Source organism: Lithobates pipiens, unplaced genomic scaffold (genome assembly GCF_037356315.1).
Source record: "Lithobates pipiens isolate NorthernLeopardFrog02 unplaced genomic scaffold, aLitPip1_a1.2 Scaffold_16, whole genome shotgun sequence".
Lineage (NCBI taxonomy): Eukaryota > Metazoa > Chordata > Amphibia > Anura > Ranidae > Lithobates > Lithobates pipiens.
This window is the reverse complement of record NW_027507748.1, coordinates 450,129,510-450,155,119: the sequence shown is the minus strand read 5'-3', so window position 1 is coordinate 450,155,119 and position 25,610 is coordinate 450,129,510. Positions and strand designations below refer to the sequence as shown.

General features: G+C 45.1%; 1 protein-coding gene across 2 annotated transcripts in view; it reads left to right on the top strand.

Moving 5' to 3' along the window:
* Positions 1 to 25,610, top strand: part of OCA2 (OCA2 melanosomal transmembrane protein) — a 561,190-nt gene that overhangs the window by 167,711 nt on the left and 367,869 nt on the right. For both annotated transcript variants that reach the window (XM_077482777.1, XM_077482778.1), the window contains one exon: positions 22,943 to 23,038. In XM_077482777.1, coding sequence (XP_077338903.1) covers positions 22,943 to 23,038 — 96 coding nt within the window. The remainder of the gene's footprint in view (positions 1 to 22,942; positions 23,039 to 25,610) is intronic.

The following is a 25,610-nucleotide window of genomic DNA, read 5'->3' as shown; positions in this document are numbered from 1 at the left end:
GTAGTCCAAATGGCAATTTAAATTTTTAAAAGGTTGCATGTGTAGCACTGACCCCCGAAGGAGCTGCTGGTTTGAATTGGGCCTGCACTCTACCAAGAAACCCCACTGACTTGACTCAATCCCCTTGGCACAGCTGTGGTGCAATGTAATACAGTACAATATAAAACCATGTAAAGTACCTGTATAATACCCTCAGGATCCTCTGGCGCCACCTGGTGGGGAAAAACTGGGCACTTAACCAGAAATATTTTTACTGCAAGTATATTAAAGCAGGTGGTTACAGAGATTGCACTGCCATCCCAACGTAGGATGTCAGTACAATATAAATCAACAATATGATACAATATGAAAAGGTGTGTGTGTGTGTGTGTGTGTGTGTGTGTGTGTGTATGTATGTGTATATAATATATATAATCTCTAAACCTGGGAGCTCCCGCTACTTTAAAGTTTTATACGTGAGGCCTCCCGTATCTTTCTTTGCTAGCTAGAGATGACTCCTCTGATATTTGTAATCCAAAAGGTAGGTAAGAGTTGGCTTAAGGTACTCCAGGTATAACTCCAAGAACTTATACACAATGCTTGGGCACTAAAGTGAAGTAGGCCTCAAGCCTGCTCAATGTCAGTTGCTCTGTTATGCCTCCGTGGAACAACAGGTTCCAGCGAGGCCTGTAAGTGAGTCTGCATGCAGCAAATTAACAAACGGTGGGCCGTAACCCACTCACCAACTGGATCGGAGTTCTGGGTGATGGCTTTGATCCAGCAACTGTAGCTTGCTTCTGTATCAACTGGGCAGATGCTCTGTGTCACTCCGTTGACTGGATCTGGTCCTCCGATACTCTGATAAGCGTCTCTGGGCCTTGTCAATCTGATCACCAGTTCTCAGGCTCCGTCAAATCACCTTGCAAACAAGCAGGCTTGCAATCCACGGTGGCAATCAGCGTGGTCCCAAGCGACCTAAAATGGCCGCTGCTGTCCCTTATATCCCCTACCCAGCATGCACTGCAAGAGAGTGTTCATGGGTAGGTTACACACGGACTCCTGGGTAATGAGGTCAACCTTCAGAATCCAAAACAAAACGGTCACTTCCTGTACAAGTCTTTAGGTTGTTCTGAGGTAAATGATAAACAGGTGTGTTACCCATATTTAGCCACTAGATGGCTTTAGTGTGAAACCACAGGAATGTCCATATACCTCACATTAAAGCATGTATAATCACATCAATAAACCATGTCAGCGCTACACACTCCCCCTGCTTTAACTTTTTGGTCCCCAAAGAGGCTCAAATTGCTGGCTCTATCCTGTATCTCAGCATCTATACGATCATACAATATGGAAAGAGGAGCGTCCCACCAGTTGTCATATGGTGAGGAGCTATCCTGTGCACTCACAGCTGATACTACCATATCTTGTACAGATGTGCCAAAGGGTGAGGTGGGGCTGCCCCCTACTAAATCAATAGTAGAGGGACCAGGCAGTTCAGAGTTTCTTTTGCTGACAAACTGCGAGGCTTCAGAGCATTCGCCCAATGTATCATAAGTCAGTCTGTGAGGCGGGCGAATGTCTCTCTTTGCTCTTGGTACTTTCGGGGTTTCCATTTCCTTATGGCAAGTATCTTCGGCCTCTTCCTCAATGTCTGCAGGTGAGGAGCCATTTGAAGTACTAAGCTCCTCTGTAGGATACATTGGTAAAATTCTGGAGCCTCTGCTCTGAGAGTCCCATCAGTTTCTTCTCCCACCTCTGAAGAGATGTCAGCATCTACTTTTAAAGTTTCTGTAGGCCACAACCAACTCATTTCTACTTCTTCATCTTCCTCTGCAGAAAGCACAGGCTGGGATCTGGTTGTTGGCCTGCTTACATCGTGGCTGAGGATGAGGGTTCCTCCTCTGTACTTATCCTAACTGCTTCAGTGAGGGGCAAGAGGGGATTCCTGTGCCAAGTCTTCACTGGTCCAGTGTTTCCTTCTGGCTTTCTCATACACTGGGAGCCCTGGAAGCTTTTTGCACACAACATAAGGCTGCGACCTCCAGCGATCAGCCAGCTTATGTTTGCATGGAATGCCTAGATTCCTTAGTAGAACCCAGTGACCTGGTTGAAGATCTTGGACTCTCACTTTCAGGTCAAAGTTCCTCTTGTTCCGGTTCTCCCTGGAGTTCGATGTGGCTTTGGCCTGCTCATAAGCAATTTTTTTAATTCCTCCACAGCCTATCCACATATCCTCTATGGGAGGTCTCTAAAGGTGTGATCCAGGGAGGTTCCAAAAGCCAGATCCACTGGTAGTCGGGCTTCATGGCCGAACATCAGTCAATCAGGGTGAATACCAAGTGGTGTCACTTTTGGTGCTGTTGTAGGCATGGACCAGTGTCGCAATGTGTCTACTCCATTGGGGCTTTTGCTCTGCTGTTAATGTTCCCAACATATTCAGGAGGGTCCTATTGAACCTCTCCAGCTGAAGGTCCCCTTGTTGGTGATGAGGAGTAGTCCTGGACTTCTCTATGCCTAGTAAATGCAGCAGCCTCTCCCTTGGTCCGAATGTATCCTCTGAGGTAAGCCATAATGGACGAAAAACTTTTCAACAAGAGTCTTTGCCACTGTGGTTGCTTGCTGGTCTCTAGTGGGAAATGCCTGGGCATAATGGGTGAAGTCATCTGTCACCACTAAGATGTCCCCTTGCCCACTTAGGTCTGATTCTAAGCGGAGAAAGTCTATGCAAACTAAGTCCATTGGGCCCTGACTCTCTAGATGGCCCATTGGGGCAGCCCTTTGAGGCAATGTCTTCTGCTGTATGCACCTGAGGCAGGAATGACAGTAACTCTCCACTTCTTTCCTCATGTAGGGCCAGTAGAATCTGTCCTTTACTAACTGGAGGGTCCTTTCTGCTCCCAAATAGCCATGTTGGTAGTGCAGGGCAATCAATACTCTCTCTCTCTGTGCTTTTCCAGCAAGAACAACTGCCAATTCTCTTCTGAAGACCACCCCCTGTTGCAATTGCAACCGATCCCATTCTTTCAAGAGCAGCCGGGCTTCTTTACTGGGACTCTTCTTCAATATCTCAGACTGTTTGTGTTCCAATGCCTTTAGTACCATTCCACACAATGGGTCTTCCTCTTGATCTCTCCTGATATCCTTCCTGGATAGTTTGGGAAGACCTTCTTGCATAACCTGGGAGACATTGCAATAGCACCTGGGTACTCCCACTGAGGACACTCCTATTTAATAGCTCTGAGCCCACCTTTTCCGGATTGGCTCGTCCCTTCACACAGAGCCCTTACCCCTTCTGGGGTAATCTTAGTCCAGTCTCCTGAGGGATCTTGAGGGTCGTGGGGCCTTCTGGACAGAGCATTCGCATCTCGGTTACCAACTCCTGGTCTGTACTTCAGGCTGAAGGTAAATGCCGAAAGGGCGGCTAGCCACCTTGTGACCAGTGGCATCCAGCTTCGCAGTGGGGAGCAAGTAAGTAAGGGGATTGTTCGTCTTCACTACGAATTCAGCCCCGCACAGGTGGTCCTTCAGCTTGTCTACCACTGCCTACTTCAGAGCCAGAAATTCAAGCTTGTGAGTTGGATAGTTTTTTTTTCAGCGGGAATCAAACTTCTGCTCACATAGGCAATTGGTCGCAGATGCACCCCCTCCTAGACTGTCTCGGCTGGCATCTACGTGTAGTTCGTAAGGCTTGGCAGGGTCGGCATAGGCTAAGACGGGAGCAGTGGTAAGGCTCCACTTCAGCTGTCGGAAGGCTTCTTCACATTCTGGAGTCCACTGGTCCTGGATAGACTTTATTTTTCCTGGGCCCTTCTTTCGCCCTTGCAAACTGATCTGGGTTTTCATTGGCCTCCTCCTGATTCTTCAGAAGCTCAGTGAGTGGGTGGGCTATCTTTGCGAACCCTTCCACGATCCTTCTATAGTAGGAGCAGAATCCTAAGAATTACCTGAGTTCAGTTGCGTTGGTAGGCCTGGGCCAAGAAGTGACAGCTTCTAACTTCTTGGGATCAGTCGCTACTCCTTCTTCAGACACAATGTGTCCCAAGTAATTCACTGAGGGCTGGTAGAACTGACATTTCTCCATAGAGAGTTTCATGCCTTCCTCATGAAGCCTCTCCAGGACCTTTTCCAGGCGTTCTTCATGTTCTTCCAAACACTATTATGTCATCCAGGTAGACCAGTAGTTTTTATTAGGTTCATGTCACCCACAGTTTTTTTCATCAATCACTGGAAAGTTGCTGGAGCCCCAGACAGTCCTTGCGGCATCCAGTTGAACTCGATGACCCCCCCTGGGGTGATGAAAGCAGTCTTCTCTCTATCTTCAGGGCACATGGGGATCTGATAGTACCCGCTTTTCAGGTCCAGCACACTGAACCACTTTTCCCCCGACAGGCTCTGCAGGGCATCTTCTATCCGAGGTGTGGTGGATTGGTCAGGAATGGTCCTCCAGTAAAGTTCTATAATCAATGCATAAGCGTAGAGACCCGTTCTTCTTCCTCACCACCACGACTGGACTCACGGATAAGGGCTCCTGGACTCACGGATAATACCCATTCTCTTGAGTTCAGCCAATTGTTCCCTCAGATCTTCCAGATCTCCCAGTGGGATTCGCCTGACTTTCTCTGAAAGGCTTGTCCTCCAGTCGAATCCGATGGGTGGCACTTTTGGCTAACCCCACATCAAACTCTTTTTGAGAAAGCATCCCTCCATCTTAGAAGTTGGGCCTTAGCTCTTTGCCTCCATCAGGAGTAAGGGGCGTATCCTTGAGACAGAACTCTTCTTGAGGAATCTCTGCTGCCGATCCTTCCTTCAGGCTACAAGCTGAAATTGGAGTGGCTGGACTAACCTGCCCCAACAGTAATCTGGATGGCACCCTCAATGGCACAGCTTCTACGTTCCGGACGGTGACAGAGACCCTGCCGTGAGTCCTCTTCAAAGTCCTGGTGGGTAACACTTCTGGGATGAGTTCTAACCCCCTCTTGTCTTCCTCTGTTGTATCTTCGAGGACAACGAAAGGACCTGGCTTCTTCCAACTCAACTTGACAAGGGCCCTCAGGCAGACAACTTCACCAGGCTGGACCTATTTCCTTCCCCTATCCAAGAGCCAGAATTTCCCTACTCCCTCTTTAGGAGCCTCCTCTTCCTACTTTAAGTCTCGGTATGTCTGCTCCAACATTGGATGTATTTTGGTAGGGGTGTCCCTTCTGGAGCACTAATGGTGTAAGAAGCCTTCTTACCAAGTCCAGTATTTGTCCCAATAATAAGGGAACTTTGAGCCCCTGGGGGGGCGAGGACACACTACGACCAAGGTGTCGAACGTCTCAGCCTTTCCTGCTGTACTTGGGTCAAACGTGAGTCTGACCTACAGGTAACCATCATACGTTTCTTCTAGTTTCTGCAGTGGCAGGTGCTTGAGATGTCAGTCGTAGAAGTCCTTGTACAAGAGGGTCACTTGGGCTCCAGTATCCAGCAGTGCCTTTGTATAGATCACTTCCATAATAGGGACAATCGGGGAGGATTCCAACAGCTTGGGAGGTATCCCACTAGACGTGGTACTTTTGGCCTGTCTGGTGGCCTGTACTTCCACCCTAGGCTTTGGGGGTCTCTCCCTCTTCAGTCTTGTTTTTTTCGTTGCCCCAGGGGTCTGGGGCATACGAGTTGGGTTGGAGTTAACAGTAGTCAGGTGCCCAGTTGACTCCTTCACTGGGGCCCTCTGAAGTTTTCCGCCGGCTTTGGTGATTTTTTCCCCGTCGCGCTTGGGCACACCCACTTAAAATGTCCAACTCCTCCACAGTTGAAGCAGGCGCTGGTTTCCTTCACTTCTGTTGGACTTGTTGGTTCTTATGGTGCTTGAATTCCCCTATCAGCGGGAACGTTGTGCTGGGCAGTCAACAGGGCCATCATCTCCATCAACTGTGCCACCTGTGTTTTGGAGAAGTTCTATTTGAGGGTCGCCACATGCAGCACCGGCCACCCTGATTTCCACCACTGACTTTGGACCTTGAGTTTTATCCCTCTTTCTCTCAAGAGTGGCCTCTTCCCGCATGGTCCGGATCAGATCTGGATACTTGAGGATGCCACCGTCTTGACGGGACCTTAACTGGAGCATGATGGGGTCCAATGGCTGTGCACCCTTCAAGACTTGTTTTGCCCTTGTGTCATCCACTTCCCTGGGATCTAATCCTTTAAGAGGATCTGATGCAGGACTTTGTCCAACCATCCTATGTACTCTGACAGTTTCTCTCCTGCTTGTTGGTGTGTTCTAGTTGATAAATTAGGTTGGAGACCTTCTCTGTCCAACCGAACACATCCTGTAGGATATCAAAGTAGTCCTGAGCCATGCAGTTCTGCTTGCTGAGCTTCAGGTTTCGGATGGCTTCTGAAGCAGGCCCTCTCAGGCTTTCAGTAATCCTCTGCTTTTTTTTGTTTCAGATATGTCCCACTCATCCAGGGCTTGGGTAGTCTGCTCTAGCCATTCCTCAAAATTCCTTTATTCCAGGGGTACGGGTTGCTTTCCTGAGAAGATGTTAAGTTTCTGGTTGGAATTTCCAGAATATGCAGGGTTCCCTAGCTGGCACTTCACCACAAAGTCTCCCAGTGCTGTAAGGAGCTCCAGCTCAATTGTGGCTGAGTATGAGTGGGAGGAAGCTCTTACTTTGATTGCCTTCTCCTGGTTGGAGCCGACAGGGCCTTCACTTTGCCTCTCTGGGTGTGTCGGGCAAAATTTGGTTCTGCCAGTTTCACACTGGTGCCTTGAAAACTCTTAGGAACCCCTTTCCTCCACTCCAGCAGTGCATAAGTGTGATCGGTTCCATGATCTGGTTTTATTGCGACCACATAGGCCTTCCTGTCTGGGGACAAGTCAGGCGAAACCTTCTTAACTTGTTTTTCCCCCCAGTCCTCTCCTGGGAGTTCAATGGCCACGTTCGCTTCTGAGCGGGTGCTTTCTGCTTCGCACCATTGGACCACTGTGGCGGGGTCCATAGTGGTACCAAGGGACGGGTTTGCTTGCAGAGTGACAGGATCCCGGATGACACCCCCACGTGTAGAACTGACCCCTGAAGGAGCTGTTGGTTTGAATTGGGCCTGCACTCTACCAAGAAACCCCACTAACTTGACTCAATCCCCTTGGCACAGCTGTGCCGCAATGTAATACAGTACAATATAAAACAATGTAAAGTACCTGTATAATACCCTCGGGATCCTCTGGCTCCACCTGGTGGGGAAAAACAGCACGCCACACAACTGGGCACTTAACCAGAAATATTTTTACTGCAAGTATATTAAAGAACTTATACACAATGCTTGGGCACTAAAGTGAAGAACAGGTTCCAGCGAGGCCAATAAGTGAGTCCAACTGTGTGCAGCAAATTAACAAATGGTGGGCCGTAACCCGCTCACCAACTGGATTGGAGTTCTGGGTGATGACTTTGATCCGGCAACTGTAGCTTACTTCTGTATCAACTGGGCAGATGCTCCGCTGACTGGATCTGGTCCTCCGATACTTCGATAAGCATCTCTGGGCCTCGTCAATCTGATCACCAGCTCTCATGCTCCGTCAAATCACCTTGCAAAAAAAGCAGGCTTGCAATCCGCGGTGACTGCCTGCAGCTGTCTCCTGGAAACCACCTCACAGATCTGCACAGGCAGGCGACATGGTCCCAAGAGACCTAAAATGGCTGCTGTTGTCCCTTATATCCCCTACCCAGCATGCACTGCGTAAGGCAGTGTTCATGGTTAGGTCACACACGGACTCCTGGGTAGTGAGGTCAACCTTCAGAATCCAAAACAAAACAGTCACTTCCTGTATAAGTCTTTAGGTTGTTCTGAGGTAAATGATAAACGGGTGCGTTACCCATATTTGGCCACTAGATGACTCTAGTGCGAAAGCACAGTAATGTCCATATACCTCACATTAAAGCATGTATAATCACATCAATAAACCATGTCAGCGCTACACATGAAAATCAAACAAAACAGAAAATAAATCCTTGTCATACAGGCACTAACTAAACAGTTCAGGATCCTACCTCATAGGTGAAGGGCTTCTCCCCAGTCACCCACAAAACATAGACAATGCAAACCTTTGTTTTCTGTCTCTCAAAGCAAAGATCACATCAGTAGCACGCTCTCTCTCAGGTATGGCCTCCTGAGCCCCAGGCCAAGAGCAATTCCAGTCCTGCTTTATGTATACCACCTGTTGGTATACGCAAGTGGACCACAAAATCTGGTCCGGGAACCAACCCTTCCAAGGTGGCTGGTAAAACCCTGACTGGATTCCACTTTAGTTCTCTGTAAATGAACGCATGCAAGGTGAAACTTAACGTCCATCACGGCACCTTTCGTCATGTCACAATCTATGTATACCGTATATACTCGAGTATAGGCCGACCCGAATATAAGCCGAGGTCCCCAATTTACCCCCAAAAAACTGGAAAAAATTATTGACTCGTGTATAAGCCGAGGGTGAGACATGCCTGTCCATCCCTGTGTGTCGTCCATCCCTGTGTGTGTCCATGCATCCGTGTGTGTCCATGCATCCGTGTGTGTGTGTGTGTGTGTCCATGCATCCGTGTGTGTGTGTGTGTGTCCATGCATCCGTGTGTGTGTGTGTCCATCCATCCCTGTGTGTGTGCATGCATCCGTGTGTGTGTGTGTGTGTGTGTGTGTGTGTGTGTGTCCATGCATCCGTGTGTGTCCATCCATCCCTGTGTGTGCATGCATCCGTGTGTGTGTGTGTGTGTGTGTGTGTGTGTGTCCGTGCAGCCTACCTGTGTCCAGCCTGCCTGTGTCCGTCCAGCCTGTGTCCGTCCAGCCTGTGTCCGTCCAGCCTGTGTCCGTCCCGGCCTGCGTCCCGTCCCGGCCTGCGTCCCGTCCCGGCCTGCGTCCCGGCCTGCGTCCCGTCCCGGCCTGCGTCCCGGCCCGTCCCGCAGCTCTTCGTCGGTGGCCATTCTAGGATTCAAAAGCCGCGCCTCCGTCGGTGATAGGCGGAACACTCAATTTCCCACTGACTGCTGGGAAATTGAGTGTTCCGCCTATCGGATGTCCGTGATAGGCGGAACACTCAATTTCCCAGCAGTCAGTGGTCTGCCTATCATGGACGTCCGCTCATCCTCATACTACGGACGAGGATGAGAGGACGTCCGTGATAGGCGGAACACAGACTGCTGGGAAATTCAGTGTTCCGCCTATCACAGGCGAAGGCGGAGACGGAGGCGCGGCCTTTGAATCCTAGAATGGCCGCTGTCTGTCTGCTCGACACGCTGATCGGGCAGACAGACAGCGATGACTCGAGTATAAGCCGAGGGGGGCACTTTCAGCCTCAAAAAAGAGGCTGAAAATCTCGGCTTATACTCGAGTATATACGGTACCTAGATACTGTGTGTGTGTGCCTGTATATTATCTGAAAAAGAACCTCTTGTTTGTAAGTTACATGGATCATTGTACACGGTCAGAGCATGGAATACAAACAAGTCTTGTTGGTTGGAAAGATCACAAGAAGTAAAGGCCCACCCATATCTATACTGTACATTTACAAATGGGAAATGGTGGTATCTGTTTCTTTCTATGATTTTAATATCACAAAGGATTGGGAAATTGCAAAAATGAGTACAACTCGAAAATGAACACTTTGAAACTAAGGATCTCGGAGGTGTGTCCTACCTAGGTCGTCTTCTGCATAAAAAAAAAACAATTTTCCAAAACTGTAAAGGTCGCGGCAGGTCACGGCGAGGCAAGTCGGTGTCGCCTCGCATCGCCTGCAGTGTGAACCGGCCCTTAAGTGCACCGATCTTTTAAAGTCCTCAACGATCGCCATCAGAAAAACATTTCAAAGGACTTTCCCTTCCATTAATAACCCCTTTGTTCTGCTGCCATTCTTCTTTTGTTTTCTTTTGGAAAGTGCATACCCCACCATAAATGCACTCTGGCGGGATAGTATTGCTCCAGCGCTCTGTGAATCAAATTTTTCTATTGCTCACTGCTGCACTTAAGGTGGCATTGCTACTGTTTATACTAATCTGTACACCAAGTGTCATCTTATGCTGGATCCCTACTGTTAATCTAGTTGTGTTTATTGTTAATCTATTTTATGCTTGCTTAGTTACCAACCATATTGGGTGAGAATTATATGAAGTTTGTCTTTGCTCAATGGTTTGGTGCCTGTTTTCTTTGATATAACACAACACTATTGGGTATGAAGTATTCGTTTCAGTGGATCCTTGTGGGAATTTATGTTTTTACACTTAAATCTCAAGGTTTTTCACCTTAATGCATTCTATGATGAAAAACCTTCTGTAGTACAGCAGCCCCCTTTTTACTTACCTGAACCCAATCTTTCCCATGACAGGGACAAGCACAGTAGATCCATGGTCCTCATTGGATGGATTGATGGCAGCAGGAGCTATTGGCTCTTACTGCTGTCACGCAAATCCAGTGACACATAAGCAGTAAGGGGGATGGGGGGCAAGTCTTGCTGTCTGTGTCAATGGAGGAGGCAAGTATAACATGTGTGTTTTTTTAACCACTTCAGGCCCGGAAGGATTTACCCCCCTTCCTGACCAGAGCACTTTTTGCGATTTGGGACTGCGTCGTTTTAACTGACAATTGCGCGGTCGTGCGACATGGCTCCCAAACAAAATTGATGTCTTTTTTTTTCCCCACAAATAGAGATTTCTTTTGGTGGTATTTGATCACCCCTGTGGTTTTTATTTTTTGCATTATAAACAAAAATAAAGCGTCAATTTTGAAAAAAAACACATTAAATATCCCCCAAAAAATATATAAAAAAAAGTTTTTTCCTCAGTTTAGGCTGATGCCTATTCTTCTACATATTTTTGGTAAAAAATCGCAACAAGCTTTTGGTTTTATGGCCGTTTTATGAATTTTTTTGTTTTTACTAGTAATCACGGCAAGCAGCGATTTTTATCATGACTGCGAAATTATGGCGGACACCTCAGACATTTTTGGCACATTTTTGGGACCGTTGTCATTTATGAAGCAATCAGTGCTATACAAATGCACTCATTCCTGTGTATACGACACTGGCAGTGAAGGGGTTAACCACTAGGGGGCAGTGTATGGGTTAAGTGTGCCCTGGGGAGTGTTTTGAACTGTGGGGGGCCTGGCTATGTGTGGGAACAATGTAATGTAATCAAGCATCTCCCCGTTCCTCCTCTCCATGAGGCGATCGAGTATCCCTGTGGCAATTGAGTCCACGGGACCCGCGACCTGACTCTGGGAGCTTTCCGCACGCGCCCGCTGGCCACCTCTTAAAGGGCCATGCACAGGTACGTTGGCTTGCCTGTATGAGCCCTTCTGCTGTCGTATATCAGCATGAGGCGATCGGCAAATGGTTAAAAAATAAAAATTAACCTTTAACCTGGTGTGTCAGAGGGCTGAGGTTCTTAAGAAGATTGAGGAAAAGGACGCACGTCCTTTCCAATAGCTCCTACAGGGGTAGTGCTACAATAGTTCTGTTTCAATTCATAAAGCACGTGAAACGTGACTGATATATGGATGTTAAAATAAAGATTCATGGTTGCCATTTACTTGTGACATTTTCAACTTCTTTAATAAACTGAGTTTTGTTTTGTTTTTTTGTGGAAAAAGTGGAGGATTACTATACTTTTCGCTGCAACTGTATGTGCAAAGCAGTATGCAAAACTGCACCAAATCTATATCCTTCACAGTTGGACTTTAAAGCTAGGGACAGGCAATTTCTACAAGAGCAGTCATCTGTCAAATGTTAATTATGTTTGCCAGTGAGAATTGCTTCTTTTACAAAGCACTTTGCAGTAAAGATCTTTACTGTCTGTGAACCATTAATGGGTGAAAAGGAGAACTGATTTTAAGCATCATTGAGGCAGCAAGTGAGTCGCCATGGTGGCTGACTGATTAATACTAGTTATTACAATAACATATACGGTACTAAAAGGAGCTGTGGTGTTAGACATTCATCATGCATTCTACTGCACTTAAATGCAAAAGCTGAACTTTTGTTTGGATCAAAAACGTATCAATTCTACATGCAAAAAAAATTCCCATATAGCAAACAAATGTGCAGAAGAGTACCATGTATGTGTATCAAGCTGTGACAAGGTGTTGCAATGTGAAGTGATAGTTTTATAGGAAACTGTAATTGATAGCAATCAATAGACTTTTGGTTTCCTGTCGAAACTGGAGACATTCTGTTGTGTTTCTGTGCTTGGTGCAATTTACTTTGACTTGCAAGCTTGACTTTACTTGTTTTCATGGGTGCAATGTCAGGTTCTTGCAGACACTGCCTCCAGCTTTCCTGCTCATACCTCTGTACAGGCAGACCATTACAAAGCTGGAGAAAGTGTCAATGAACATTGAGGGCGCTCATCAGTATCTTCCCAGTTTACAGTTTGAGAAGCTACAAGCAATCTCACTTTGTAGCACACAGGACTTGGGTTTTCTCATTTACAGATTGTAGGGTAAGGAGAATGCTAGTGGCCAGCTACACCATTTTTAAAATGCGACAGTAGGTATCCTGAATGCTGTCACAGGGTAGGGGATCAGGGAGGCAGGACTGGAGCAGGTTACATGTTCTACCACAAATATACACCAAAAGGTGAACTTGGGTGACTTGTGTCCATATTGCAGATATACAGTTTAATCAATCACAGAACCTGCTAAATTAAACAATTTGTGAACTGTCACACAGATGGGGTTATTTATATTGGTAAAACATAAAAAAAAAAAAAGAGTTGGGTACCTGGTGACTCCTTTTCTAGGAAGTCTTCCAGGGCAGCATCAGAGAGATAGGCTCCTCCTACAGGAAACACAACGTCCACCATTCTAAAAAGATTGCACATGCCTCAGTTATATAAAAGTACAGACGGAACAACAGGTGATTATCATGGTTTTCCACTGAATTCCGATAATTTTCCCTTTTTTTTTTTTTTTTTTTTTTTTTTTTTTTGGGGAGGGAATGAGTGCCGCCCTGGAAGACTTCCTAGAAAATGAGTTACCAGGTACCTAACTGTTTGCTTTCTCTAGTCGTCTTCCAAGGCAGCATCTGAGAGGATGTAACAAGAAGTACTTATTTTGGGGGGGGGGGGATCCACCGCCTGGAGAACTTTCCTACCGAAAGTTTGATCTTGGTCAGACAGGCAGTCAATGAGAGAGTGCCTCACGAAGGTCTTAAAGAGGAAGTAAACCCTGATGGGTTTACTTCCTCTTTTTTTCCCTGCAAAGGTAAAGCATAATGGACTACTATGCATCGCATAGTAGCTCATTATGTGTCACTTACCTGACACAGGAGCCAGCGAAGTCACCGCTGTCCCCTGTAGTCCGCCGCATCCATGTTGCTGGTGGCGTCTTGCAGCTCCGACGAATCACAGCGGCGCAGCCGCGATGACGTCACTCCCGCGCATGCGCACGGGAGTCGCGTCTCGCAGCTCCGCCGCTGCCATACGGCGAAGCCGCGATGACGTCACTCCCGCGCATGCGCACGGGAGTCGACAAATTAGGCAAATCCATTCTTGGATTTGCCGCATTTAGTGCGCCTGCGCGCCGCTGTCTACGGCGCATGCGCCGTAGACAGCGGTGCCCATTTTCGGGCAAATATCTCCTAAACCATATAGGTTTAGGAGATATTGCTTGGACCTACAGGTAAGCCTTAATCTAGGCTTACCTATAGGTCCAAGTTGTTTGGAAGGGTTTACTTCCTCTTTAAAGCTCAACCATGTCGCTGCCCTGCAAATCTGCTCCGTGTAGCTTCAGCTTTTGCTTTGAAGGAGGAGGCCCATGCTCTGGTGGGTGTAGGTTCTGGGACTGTTATGCCAGTGCGATGCCCATTTTGATCCATCTCGATATAGAGATCTTTTAAGCTTGCTGACCTTTATTTTTCCCTGAGTATAGGACAAGGAGAGATGAGGTCTTTTGCCAGTTCTTGGTCCTTTCTAGTTGGTTTATAAGGATTCTTCCGACATCTATTTTGTCACGTTTCCCTTTTTGTTGCTCCAAAGATTACCTGGGAAGGAGGGTTTGATAATGTTCTGAGACCTGTGAAATGTTGGGGACTTTCGGTAGAAAGCCGGGTCAGGCGAGAGGACTACTTTGTGTAACGGAATCGTACAATATGGTTCCAGGATTGACAGTGCCTGAACCTCACTGACTCTTATTGCTGAGATCCGGGATACCAATACCACCGTTTTCAGTGTTAATGTTTTATCTGAGCATTCGTCTATAGGTTCAAAAGGAGTGGAAAGGAACCCCTTCAATACTGTTGATAGGTCCCATGAGGGGAATTTCTTAGCCCTTGTGGGCTTTGATTTTTTTGACCGAGAGGAGAAATAACTTTTATGAGCGGGTCTTTCACTAGTCTTGCATCAAGGAAGGAGGATAGGGCTGCCATTTGTAATTTTTTTAAGGTAGTGTGTGATTATATTCCTATCTGCGCCCTCTTGTAGAAAGTCCAAGATGGTTGGAATAATTCTTTCCCCCCGCCCTCCTTTTTCTGAGGACCAAGCTACAAACTTTTTTTGAACCTTTTCGTATATTGCCTGTGTGACTTTCTTTCTACTGGCTAAGATGGTATTCACCACTTTGTCTGATAGGCCTTTATTTTGTAACAACAGCCTTTCAGGAGCCAGGCTGAAAGCTTTAGAATTTTGATGTTCAGGTTCTGGGTTGGTCCCTGCATTAGTAGCTCTGGTATCTTTGGTAAAAGGAGATGTGGCTGACTGCTCATATTCATTAAATGGCGGAACTATGCTCTATGGAGCAACCAGGATAACTCTGGCCGCCGCCTTTTTTTTTTTTTTTTTTTTTTAATGACCCTGGGGATTAGGATCATTGTGGGGGGGAGGAGGAGGAGTCTGACCAGTCTTGTGCCAGGTCGTTCGCTGCCATGCACCCGTCCCCTGGGGAGAAGAAGAATCTCGGGAACTTGTTGTGTCTTGATGTGAATAGGTCTACCGGAGGGGTCTACAAGATCTAAACTATCCAATTGAAGGTTGCCTGTTCTAGGGCCCTTTCCGTGTGCTGACCCCCTCAGGTGTATGGTGGATTTTGACTGTTTGCTTCCACCCACTTCAGGATTGTGTCTGCTGTAGACCTAAGTTTAAGGGGAAATGGTTCCCCCTGTCTATGTATGCTACAGTTGTAGCGTTGCCTGTTTTGTGTTTGGAGATGTCTGTCCTTGATTTGTGTTTTGAAAGATTTCAGTGCTAGATGTACTGCCTCCATCTCTCATGTTCAATGAGGCAAGAGACCAGTCCTGGTTCCAAGAGCCTTGGGCCAGGTGTTCTGCTAAGTGTGCGCCCCATCCTGTGGTCCTGGCATCTGTAGTTATGCGGATCACATTCATTTGCATCCATAAGTGTCCCTGGCTGTATATGTGTGGTTTGAGCCACCATTGCAGCGAAGTTTGATCTCTTGTGGGATTGTGATGCAAGACTCCAAGTTCTGTTGCAGTCTTGTGTGCAGTTGTGCCCACGTCATGGCCAGTATGGAGGAGGTCATGAGGCCCAGCACCCTCATGCTCTTCCTGATGGTAATTTTGGAGAGACAAGGTAGCCTTCAATGAGGGAAAGGCCTACCGTTGGCTCTCCCGTAACCCCCAAGGGCGACAGCAACAAAAGGGGATAAAACAAATTTCTAGAAGACAAAAAATTCCTTATAAACACAAAGAAGGAGATATGGGCTCCAATTCATCCCTCAATTCCCTGTCTTCCACATGCTCCCAAGCCTCTAAAAAAAAAAAAAAACGGCTAGTAAACCAAAATGGTGATCACCCGAACCCACATCTGGGAACAAAAAACAAACCATGGAAACTCCTGGGGGTACACAGCCCTTATTACCATCGGGTGGGACGGATCGTACATTAAGGTCAGGCAATACACGAAGTGGTCCATCTACACAAGGACGTTCTACAGTGGAACCCTCAAACACGAGTGGGAAAAATGACAGTATAGAAACACAATGACAAAAGGCAGGGGCTCTAACTTTGGATAAAGCCTTGAATGTCCTTACTCTTTCTAATCACGAACTTTCAGTGGATGAAAGGACTTTGTTAAGCAAAGGCCTCACCTTTTGCCCTTCCTCCAACACGGATACTTTTGAAATCATCAAGGACATACAACTCTTCGCAAGGAAACTGATTTTGAAATATCTGTACACTAAACCACAACAAGATAAGACATCCCATGATGGAGAGAAGCAGGCCTTGGATGACTTGGTGTCCTTGTTGGAGGAACAAGAGCAGAGGGATGAAATAGATCGTATTGACCTGGATAAGCTTTTAATGACTAATATTACCTCTACAACAACAGGCATTCGGGGTAAATCACTTCTAAAGAAAAAGTCAAACAAATTTCCCTCTTTAGCCCAAAATATAAACTTGAAGGCTTTTGTGACAATGGTGACTGATGACATTACAAGACTGCCAAAAGGAGCACCCACAGATAATCTGAGTCTGAGAGACGAGCATTAGCCACTTTAGAAAAACAACACCAATTAACCATCAAACCATCTGGTAAAGGTGGTAACATTGTTATAATGGATAATGCCCAATATCTCAATATGTGCAATAGGATTTTAACAGGGAATGGTACAAACCGATCTCGAAGACCCGTATTGAAAAATTTGACAATTCATTTTTCTTATTATTAGACCAGGCGTACCTTAATAATATTACAAAAACAACATGGGAATTTATTTGAACTAAACATTCAAAGATCCCAACTTTTTATAGTCTCCCTAAGGTCCACAAGGACTTGGCTGATCCACCGGGCAGACCCATTGTTTCGGGTAGGGGTAACACCTCTGAGAACTTAAGTAGGTACATTGACGAACAACTACGTCCATTAGTGACTAATTTGCCCTCTTATCTCAGGGTTACAACTCATCTGTTACAACAATTGAATGGCCTCCGCATCCCCGATGATGCCCTTTTGGTCACGGTGGATGTGGAGGCACTCTACTGTTCTATCACCCACGAAAGGGGCCTAGAGACTATACAACATTTTTTATCCCAGTCCCATAGGGATGACAAACCACTACATCAATTTATTTTGCAGGGATTGCAATTTATACTGTCACACAATGCATTTGCTTTTCATGGATCCTATTTCCTCCAGATATAGGGGGTGGCTATGGGGACCTGTTGTGCCCCCTCCTATGCCAACCTGTATCTGAGGGAATGGGACAATTCCTTTCTCTCATCGGATCAGGTGCCCTGCGACCAGATACTCCTCTGGTATCGCTATATTGATGACATCATTTTTGTCTGGAATGGCACCTATGAGGCTCTGATTCAATGTATGAAGCTAATGGAAAATAACACATTTAATTTGAAATTCACGATGACGTGATCGTGTCAGTGTGAATTTCTTAGATGTAATTATCTCAAAGAACCCTTAGGGTCAGCTCTCAAGCTCCCTACACCGCAAAGAAACTGCGGAAAACACAATTCTTTTTGCGACCAGTTCCCACCCAGCCCCCCTAATAAGATCAATTCCATATTCCCAATACTTACGGATTTGAAGAAACTGTACAGAGGATTCCACCTTTAGAATTGAATCTAAAAAACTACAGCAACGGTTATTACAGTGGGGCTATTCCCAAGCATGCCTAAAAAAAGCATTCAGAAGAGCCTGCACACAGGACAGACAGAATCTATTTAGGGGGAACTCCAAGGAGAGCACTAAAGATACAAAGGGGAGATCGGAACCAACCAGGTTAATCATGACATACACAATAAAACATAAGGCCATACAACAGATGGTAAAAAAAAATGGTCATGTTCTTTCCATTGACCCTGCAATCAGGCAATTCATTCCCAAGACTCAATCAATTACCTTCAGACGTTCTCGATCATTGAAAGACCGCCTAGTGAGGAGCGAATACACAGGAGAGTTTAGGGATGACCCTTGCAAACGTCGGGGCTCCTTCAAATGTGGAGGTTGCCCCCAATGCCAATTTATGAACACAGATCAGAGGGTAAAATTACCAAATGGTAAGCTCTTTAAGCCTTTTCTAATTGTTGGACGTATGGGGTGGTCTATCTTCTAACATAAATAAAAAAGAGTCCTGCGCAAATAATACCACAAAAAATGAATAATGTATATAAATGTGAAAAAAACAACAGTCAATGAAAATATTTCAAAATAAACACACCAATAGTGTAAGTGTGTAGTGAAAAAACACTGGAGAAAGAACAGGACCAAATGTTCCAAAAAATCAGGCTCCCAGAACTCTCACCTCAGAGATGGAATAATAAGGCAAAAGAAAGTAATTCCAATGGACTTCTCCTTCATTTCTCTGTGCACAATCATCAAATGGTATAAACTTCTACCACTAGAGGGCCGATTCAACCTCTTATGAGTAATACTGCAGCATATGTATCCTCGTGGTGTGAAACTTAAAGAAAACACAGAGGGGAAGGGGGAAGGGAGAGAGAAAGGGGACTCCAATAGTGTAGTGGTTTCCAAAACTGAATAAATTTATTTAAGAGAAAGCAATGGACTCTCACATTTAAAAAGAAAGTATCAAACAGAAAGATCTGGCGTGTAAAGCCAGTCTTACGCTTGTTCCGGTATTCCTACGGCCACTCCTTACGCGTTACGTCACCACGTGACTTCTTCATGCCCATGAAGAAGCCTGCCTCAGGATTGGGGCAGACACCGGTAGCTGATACTGCGCTCCACCGCACATCGTGTGGGGGGGGGCGTGACGCTACGTCCACCCGCTACACGGCGTTCCCGACTGGTCTGCCTCAGTTCCGGGGCGGACACCGGCAGCAGATAAGGTAACATGGTTAATAATTGGGTAGTACGAAGGGCCCGCCCTGGCCACCACACCTTCGAACATGTGACCATGTTCAACCAATACAGGGCTACCAAGGGGCTATTTAACCTCATCAGTGGCAACAAACTATGCGATACTCATACGCCCTGCATGTGGGAACACCTGTCCATCTGTGAGTACAAACACGACTTAACCTGCTTTCTAATTGTGTTTTTTGTATGGAGGACCAACTTTTGGATAATTTTTTGGACGATAGCAAATCCACAGGCTCTATTCCTTAGCTCTTTGTCTGGTCCATTCCGTGGGAAGGGTTGAGAAAACTCTGAGCCCAGTGAGGATACCGGTTATTTTAAATATGGTTTGCCACTAAATGACGACAAAGATAATTACAGATATATGTAGTAATCCTCCCTCCCTCCACTGACATTAGTAGGTAAGCAGTCTGGTTGGTCTGCATGTCTTTAATTTTATTTATATATTTTTATTTTTGCACAACTCTTTTTCTCACTTGGCGAATCGGTTGGTCCTACACTCACTCTCTATCCTAGAACGGTGCGATGTTCCCTCTTATGGCTGTTGGTCGTTTTTGGTCTGGGCTCACGGTGGTTATGCTTGGGCACCTGATTTTTTGAGAGTGTTTGGTGGTATGTGATCACTCCCCCCATGTGGTGGTACACATAGATATCAGCTCAGCTACTTAACTTGTGGCTCTAGATTTTTTCGTTTTATCTGCTGCTTTGTTTGCCGACCTAGGAAGGGTGGACCAGAGGGAAGTGGTCGTTTGGTATCTCCTAATTAGGATAACAACGACCCGTACCTCATCGCCTATGTGGTCAGACACCAGTTTGGGACATACCCATGCACATGAACGACACGCACCCCATGTAGTGTTTCAATCATACCAATCATTGATGAATTATTCCAGGTGGGCCATTTTTGTTGCTATAGGCGTATTTAAATATGAGCACACTTCAGGACAAATAACATTTCCTTCCCCCCCTTTCCCTTTTTTTTTTTTTTGCTCCCCATGTGCATGTATTATATGTGGTTCTTTTAAATTTTAAAGATTTGTTTCTTTATGTTGTAGAAATACCAATATGCCATATAATTATTGCTCTTCACCCTTGATGAAAGTTCTGTGATACCAGCAACTAGAAATACGTTGGGTGTGGGTCATAAGAAAAGAGTATTTTTAATATTTATTGGTTGGCTTATTCTATTTATCCATGTATGTACATATTTGTAGATATACCACAGGGACACTGTCAGTTGAGGGGTCTCTCTGGTTTTATTTTGTATTTGCTTTGTAATTGTTAATAAAGTATTTTTTATGTTTTAATTGTTGTGTGGTGTTGGTGGTCATTTAAAATCCCACTCCAATAGGGGGACTCGTCTTTCTTTCTGTTCCTGATGGTAACTGTTTTGGGGAGACATCAATCTCTTCCATCAGTCTTGCTACCTTGTCCTGTGGTAGGAGGAACGTTCCCCTCCATGTATAGTTATCCACCAAAAAGATGGCCCCGCATGACTGGACATGCATCACTTAAAGTGCTTCCCCAGAAGCTGCATCACTGGAAGTGATGCGCTCGGTGTCTGGGATTCACTCGCCACCATCTTGCTACACCCTTCTGAACACTCGGTGAGGGAGAAGAACTCAGGTGGCATCCAGCAGACGCCCCACCAGTCTGGAATGCCTGCTGTTGCATCACGGCGCTGGAGGGGGGTTGCAGGGAGTAATCCCAAAATACCTTTGTCGGCTGGGGGAGATGGTTGCTTACCCACCTGTGGGGGGTGAAACCTCAGGCTTGTTTTGGCCTCGGGGAGGGAGGGGGGGGGGAAGAGTCCCTGGCAACTTGCCACAGGGACTGGAAGAAAATAATAAACCAGGTGTGTGCAATCTTTTTATAATGGCAGACATTGTGTTTCCTGTAGGAGCCCATCGGATGCTGCCCTGGAAGATGACTTGCAAAATCTATAAGCCTAAAGGTGATCTTCAAATACCTGTAGGCAGGCATTTTTGCACGTTTATGTAAAAAAAATCAAGCATAGCTTGTGTGTGGTGTGTTTTATTTTTTTATTTTTTATTCTTTATTTCAAAAGGGTATGCATCAAAACAAACAATGCAATTTGCATCTGTTCATTCAAGTGTTCATATAGACAGAAAGTGAGTGCATAGGGGAAATAACAAGTCAATGTGGCAAAACATACGATCATATGATGCTATCCAGCTTTTAAATACAGAGAGAAGGCAAGCATAGGGTGTCTGAGAAGGATACCCTGGAACCGGGAAATAAAAACAGAATTGAGAAAAAAAGTATGTGGCTTTTTTAAGGGAAACTGACAATCGGGGGGAGGGCTATAATAAAAAATAAACAAACAATGATGTCTGGAACATTGCCAGGCTATCATTCCAACCCAATCCTGATTCGTTGCAAGGCCAGAAGCCAATAGTCTGAAGTTCTAGGGTTCACCTGCATCCCAGAAGGATTACAAGTAGAAACAAAAACCGGGACTACATGAACAAAGGGTTTTGGTGGTTGAAGGGGGAACCTTTTTATACATGCACTTAGTTTAATCCTAACATAATATAAGTATGTGTGTTTTTTATCGTTTTTGTCCATTTGATTCTTTTTTTGTTAGTCATATATTTATTTTTTTTGTCCTGATTTATGTTTGTATTCTGGCAGGATTTGACTGTTGCCTCCCTGCCATTATTCTTCCATCCCCAAGTTCCGATGTGCACATTTTGGGCATGTGTGGATGGGGATGTTGAAGTTACAGCGCATGCATTTGCACTCCAGAGTGCAACACACTTAAGATTTCCAGTGGGAATGGCCCTCTTCCCAAAAGATGTTATATCCCTGGGGGCCATGTTTTGGTGGGGGCCTAAGAGGGTGAGGGGACAGCAAGGCAAAGAGGACTCTCTTCCTCCTAGATTTAATGGTCTGTGGTGGACCACAGCTGTGTCAGGTGCCAGTTTGGGTAAGAATTTACTGCTGGTAATTCTGTGGCTCTTCTCCTCAAAATGGAGATAAGCTCTCTCTCATGCTGCCACCTTTCTCTTCTGTATATCTTTTCTTTTGGCTGGGGTGAGTGTATACGTTGGTTATCAGGAATAATGCTTTTTGTGTTTGTTTTTCCTTTTGTGTTTTGTGGCATGATGTGTATACATTATGTAAGTAATTTTATAGTGGGGGATTATTATAGTGGTTTAAAAACTGTCAGTGGTTCACTATGTTATGCATACACGAGAGCAGGCCACTGGCCCAATCATACAAAGAAGAAAGCCACTACCTCCACCTATAACTGCCCATTGCAGCAAGCCAACATATGTTAGAAAAAAAGCCAAGGATAAATTCAAGGAAAGCTCAAAGCTCGCTTACCGGCCAGCCCACAGACAAATTAACCTGTTTAACACTATGTGTTAAAAACAGGGGTTTAGTCTGCACACATTTTGCAAATACATGCATAAGCTACTGGCCCCTCCAACAGATACCAGGGTGCCTTGGCGGGGCCTGTAGCTTACGCAGGTATTTGCAAATGCATGCAGACTAAACCTCGGTTTTTAACGCATATTGTTAGGGTCATTTAAGTAAGTGAGCTTTGAGTTTTCCTTGGCTTTTTTTTTCTAACATTGGCCCAATTAGCTGTGTCTGCATAGTTCCCCCTCCTCACAGTAGCATATAACAAAGGCCATATTTTGACACTGCCAGCCTGAGCCCCTCAGTTTTTCTGAGTGATTTGGCCCTAGACAAGTGTACAAATCAGGAGATTGGTAGATCTGATGAATTCAGAAAGAAATTCAATGTTTGACAGATGCATAGCTGTGCCTACACATACCTTACGTCACTTAGGAGCTTCCAGACTTTGGACACTTGACATCAATATAACATTTAAAATGTAATGTCAGCCATGCTATCTTGCCTACCTTAATAAAAATGGTTTTGAGCATCAGCAACCAAGGGAGATGCAATGGAAAGGGGCAGCTGGATTGGCAAACTTACTTTCTGGAAGGCAGTGTTTGCATGTTGAATACTTTAGATTTAGAAGCTCTCAATAACATTGGGGGGGAATAATGTGCAGGTACCTATCTATGCCTGTTTTTGACTGTTATCTAATATAGTTTATCACACATGCAGGTATACTTTAACTACAGCTTGCTCACAACCATGGTGTTTAATTGCAGGTATCCCTTTAAGCTGACCAAGGTATTCAACCAGATGAAAGACACTGTTTATACAGAGAAAACGCCTCTGTTAACATTTTCTTCTGAAAATAAAAGGTATGTGATGCATTTTTTCTAAATTTCCTAAAGTAAGTTGAAAGCTTTGTTTTCCTTAGTTCAAGTCATTTGCAAAATACAAAGGCTTCTGTGAATAGGCAGCAGATGAGATGGGCGGGCAGAGATGCTGTGTGTGTGCTCCTCTCAGAGCCCCAAATGTCTCCTCTGGAGCTGCCATAAACCTGTGAGATGTAAGTAATATAGATGAGTCCAGGAGTCGACATGCCCCCTATTGGACTTAACTCAAAATATGCCTGCAGAATTATCAAAGTGCTGAATTCCTAGAGTTCAGCTTTAAGATTACTTTTCCGAGGTTGCAATTTCTCTAGGTAGTATCATACTTTGGAGCAAAATGGTTAGAGCCAATGACTGACTGCACAGAAAAAAAAAAGAAAAATATTTAATAAAATATAGAAAACAAAATTTATAAGGAAAGTATACTGGAAAATCACTCAAATATCTAGTGAATATTTAAAATGGAATGCACACCAATACAACAGCAGTTTAGATAAAAAAAAGCATAAAATAAAACTTTACTGGATATCAACATACATAGTTTCATACACATAAGCTACTATAAATAATACACCAAATAAGACTTAAACATACACTCCTATTACCAATATCCAATATAACAATGAGAATTATTCAATAAAATTGTGTTTTTAAAAATCTGGGTTCGTGGATTCCTGCTCTGTGACTGGCCAGAGATGCGGTGTCACTCTCTCGCATGAACCACCGGTCACGGCACAGGGCTTTAAAGGAACGTCACGGGTGGTCATTCCTCGAGAGCACATGCGCATGTACAGTAAATATTTCTTAAACGGTGCACATTTAGGAGAGACTACTTATAGCCTTATAGGTAAAATTCAAAGATGGAAATTTACTTACTCTTTTTAATGATCACACAGTATTTTGTATATGGTATATCCCAGCACAGTAAAAAGGCAGTTTTTTCAGTTTTCCTAAACGCATGTGAGAAAGTCAGCCTGAAGAAAGTTCTGTTGTCTGAGGCTAAAATTAAGCCTTTTGGCTGTCAGACAAAATAGTGTAGTCAAACGCTGCACATCATCCTAAGGCAGCATGAAGCAGCAGAAAAAAAAACGGACCTTTAAAAATTCCTAGTCAGCTCTGTGCTGGTTTGTTTTGTTTGTAAACAAATAGCCAGAGATTCCCTTTCATTTATACCAGACCCGTATCCTTGATGAGGTCTGGTATATATGTCAAAGGAAAAACCGAGGAGAGCCTCCAGGTCAGGATCAATCAGATTTATTAGGTACACAAATTTATTTGTCTACTTACATATAAAAAATGAATTGAGCACAAGAAATCCTCATTAGTGGCGTCTACTAGGGATGAGCTTCGTGTTCGAGTCGAACATACGTTCGACTCGAACATCGGCTGTTCGCCCGTTCGACAAATTCCGAACGTTATGGGCCGTTCGCACCAAATTCGTGTGGCGCTTACGGCCCACAATGCTCATGATTGGCCAAGCATGCACTGTGACCCTACATGCTTGGCCAATCACAGCGCCGGCAGCGAGGAGAGCCATGATTGGCCACAGGCAGGATGCCTGTGGCCAATCGTAGCTCAAGCTGTGTAGTACACGCCCCACACTATATAAGGCCGCCAGCGCGGCGGCCTTGTGTAGTGTGTTGGCATCTGTAGCAGTTAGTGGCTGTTCTGTGTACCTTCAACACAGTATACACCGATCGTTATCGGCCGATTTTTCGCTCTTGCTCTTCTGTAGTGGTTGTTGTCTGCGTGCCCTGACCGCAGTATACACCGCTATATTCACCTATATATCTAGCGATCTATCTATCTTTTGTAATAGAGCTGTCAGTCAGTGTTAGGAGATTGTGCATGCTGTCTGCGTGCTCTGAACGCAGTATACACCGCTATATCCACCTATATAGCTAACTATCTTGCTCGTTTTAAATAGAGCTTGCAGTCAGCGGTAGGAGATTGTACATGCTGTCTGCATGCTCTGAAAAAGACGGACGGCAAAACAAATTATACAGGGGTGATAACCCTTCCCTATGTTTTCCAAAAAGCTTAAAAATAGTTTTTTTGACTGGAGCTACACTTTAAAAATGTACCGGTTGAAAATTACAAACAGATTCAACTTAACACAACAAACCTACACAGTCCCTGTCTTGTTTGCACCGCCTGTATACTGCTGTTCTGAGTATATAGGGCCTGGGGGCCACACGTATTTCCTTTTTTTAATATGGGTACGGGGTTCCCCTTAATATGCGTACAAGACCCAAAGGGGCTGGTAATGGGCAGGGAGGGCTACCCATGCCATTTTTCTCAATGATTTTCAACCATATTGCAGGAACCAGATATAACATTAAAACCGCAAGCAGCTTTAAATGACGTTATTTCCGTTAAATGTCATCTTGTGCAGGGACTGTTCTAAACACGGAAACACGTGGCACTTCACAGGCATACTACAGACACCCCCCAGGCACGATATTTAAAGGAATATTTTTTTTTCACTTTAATCGTCATTAAAATCGGTGCTCCCGCCAAAACGGCAGTTTTTAAAAGTTTTTTTTGCATTGACCCA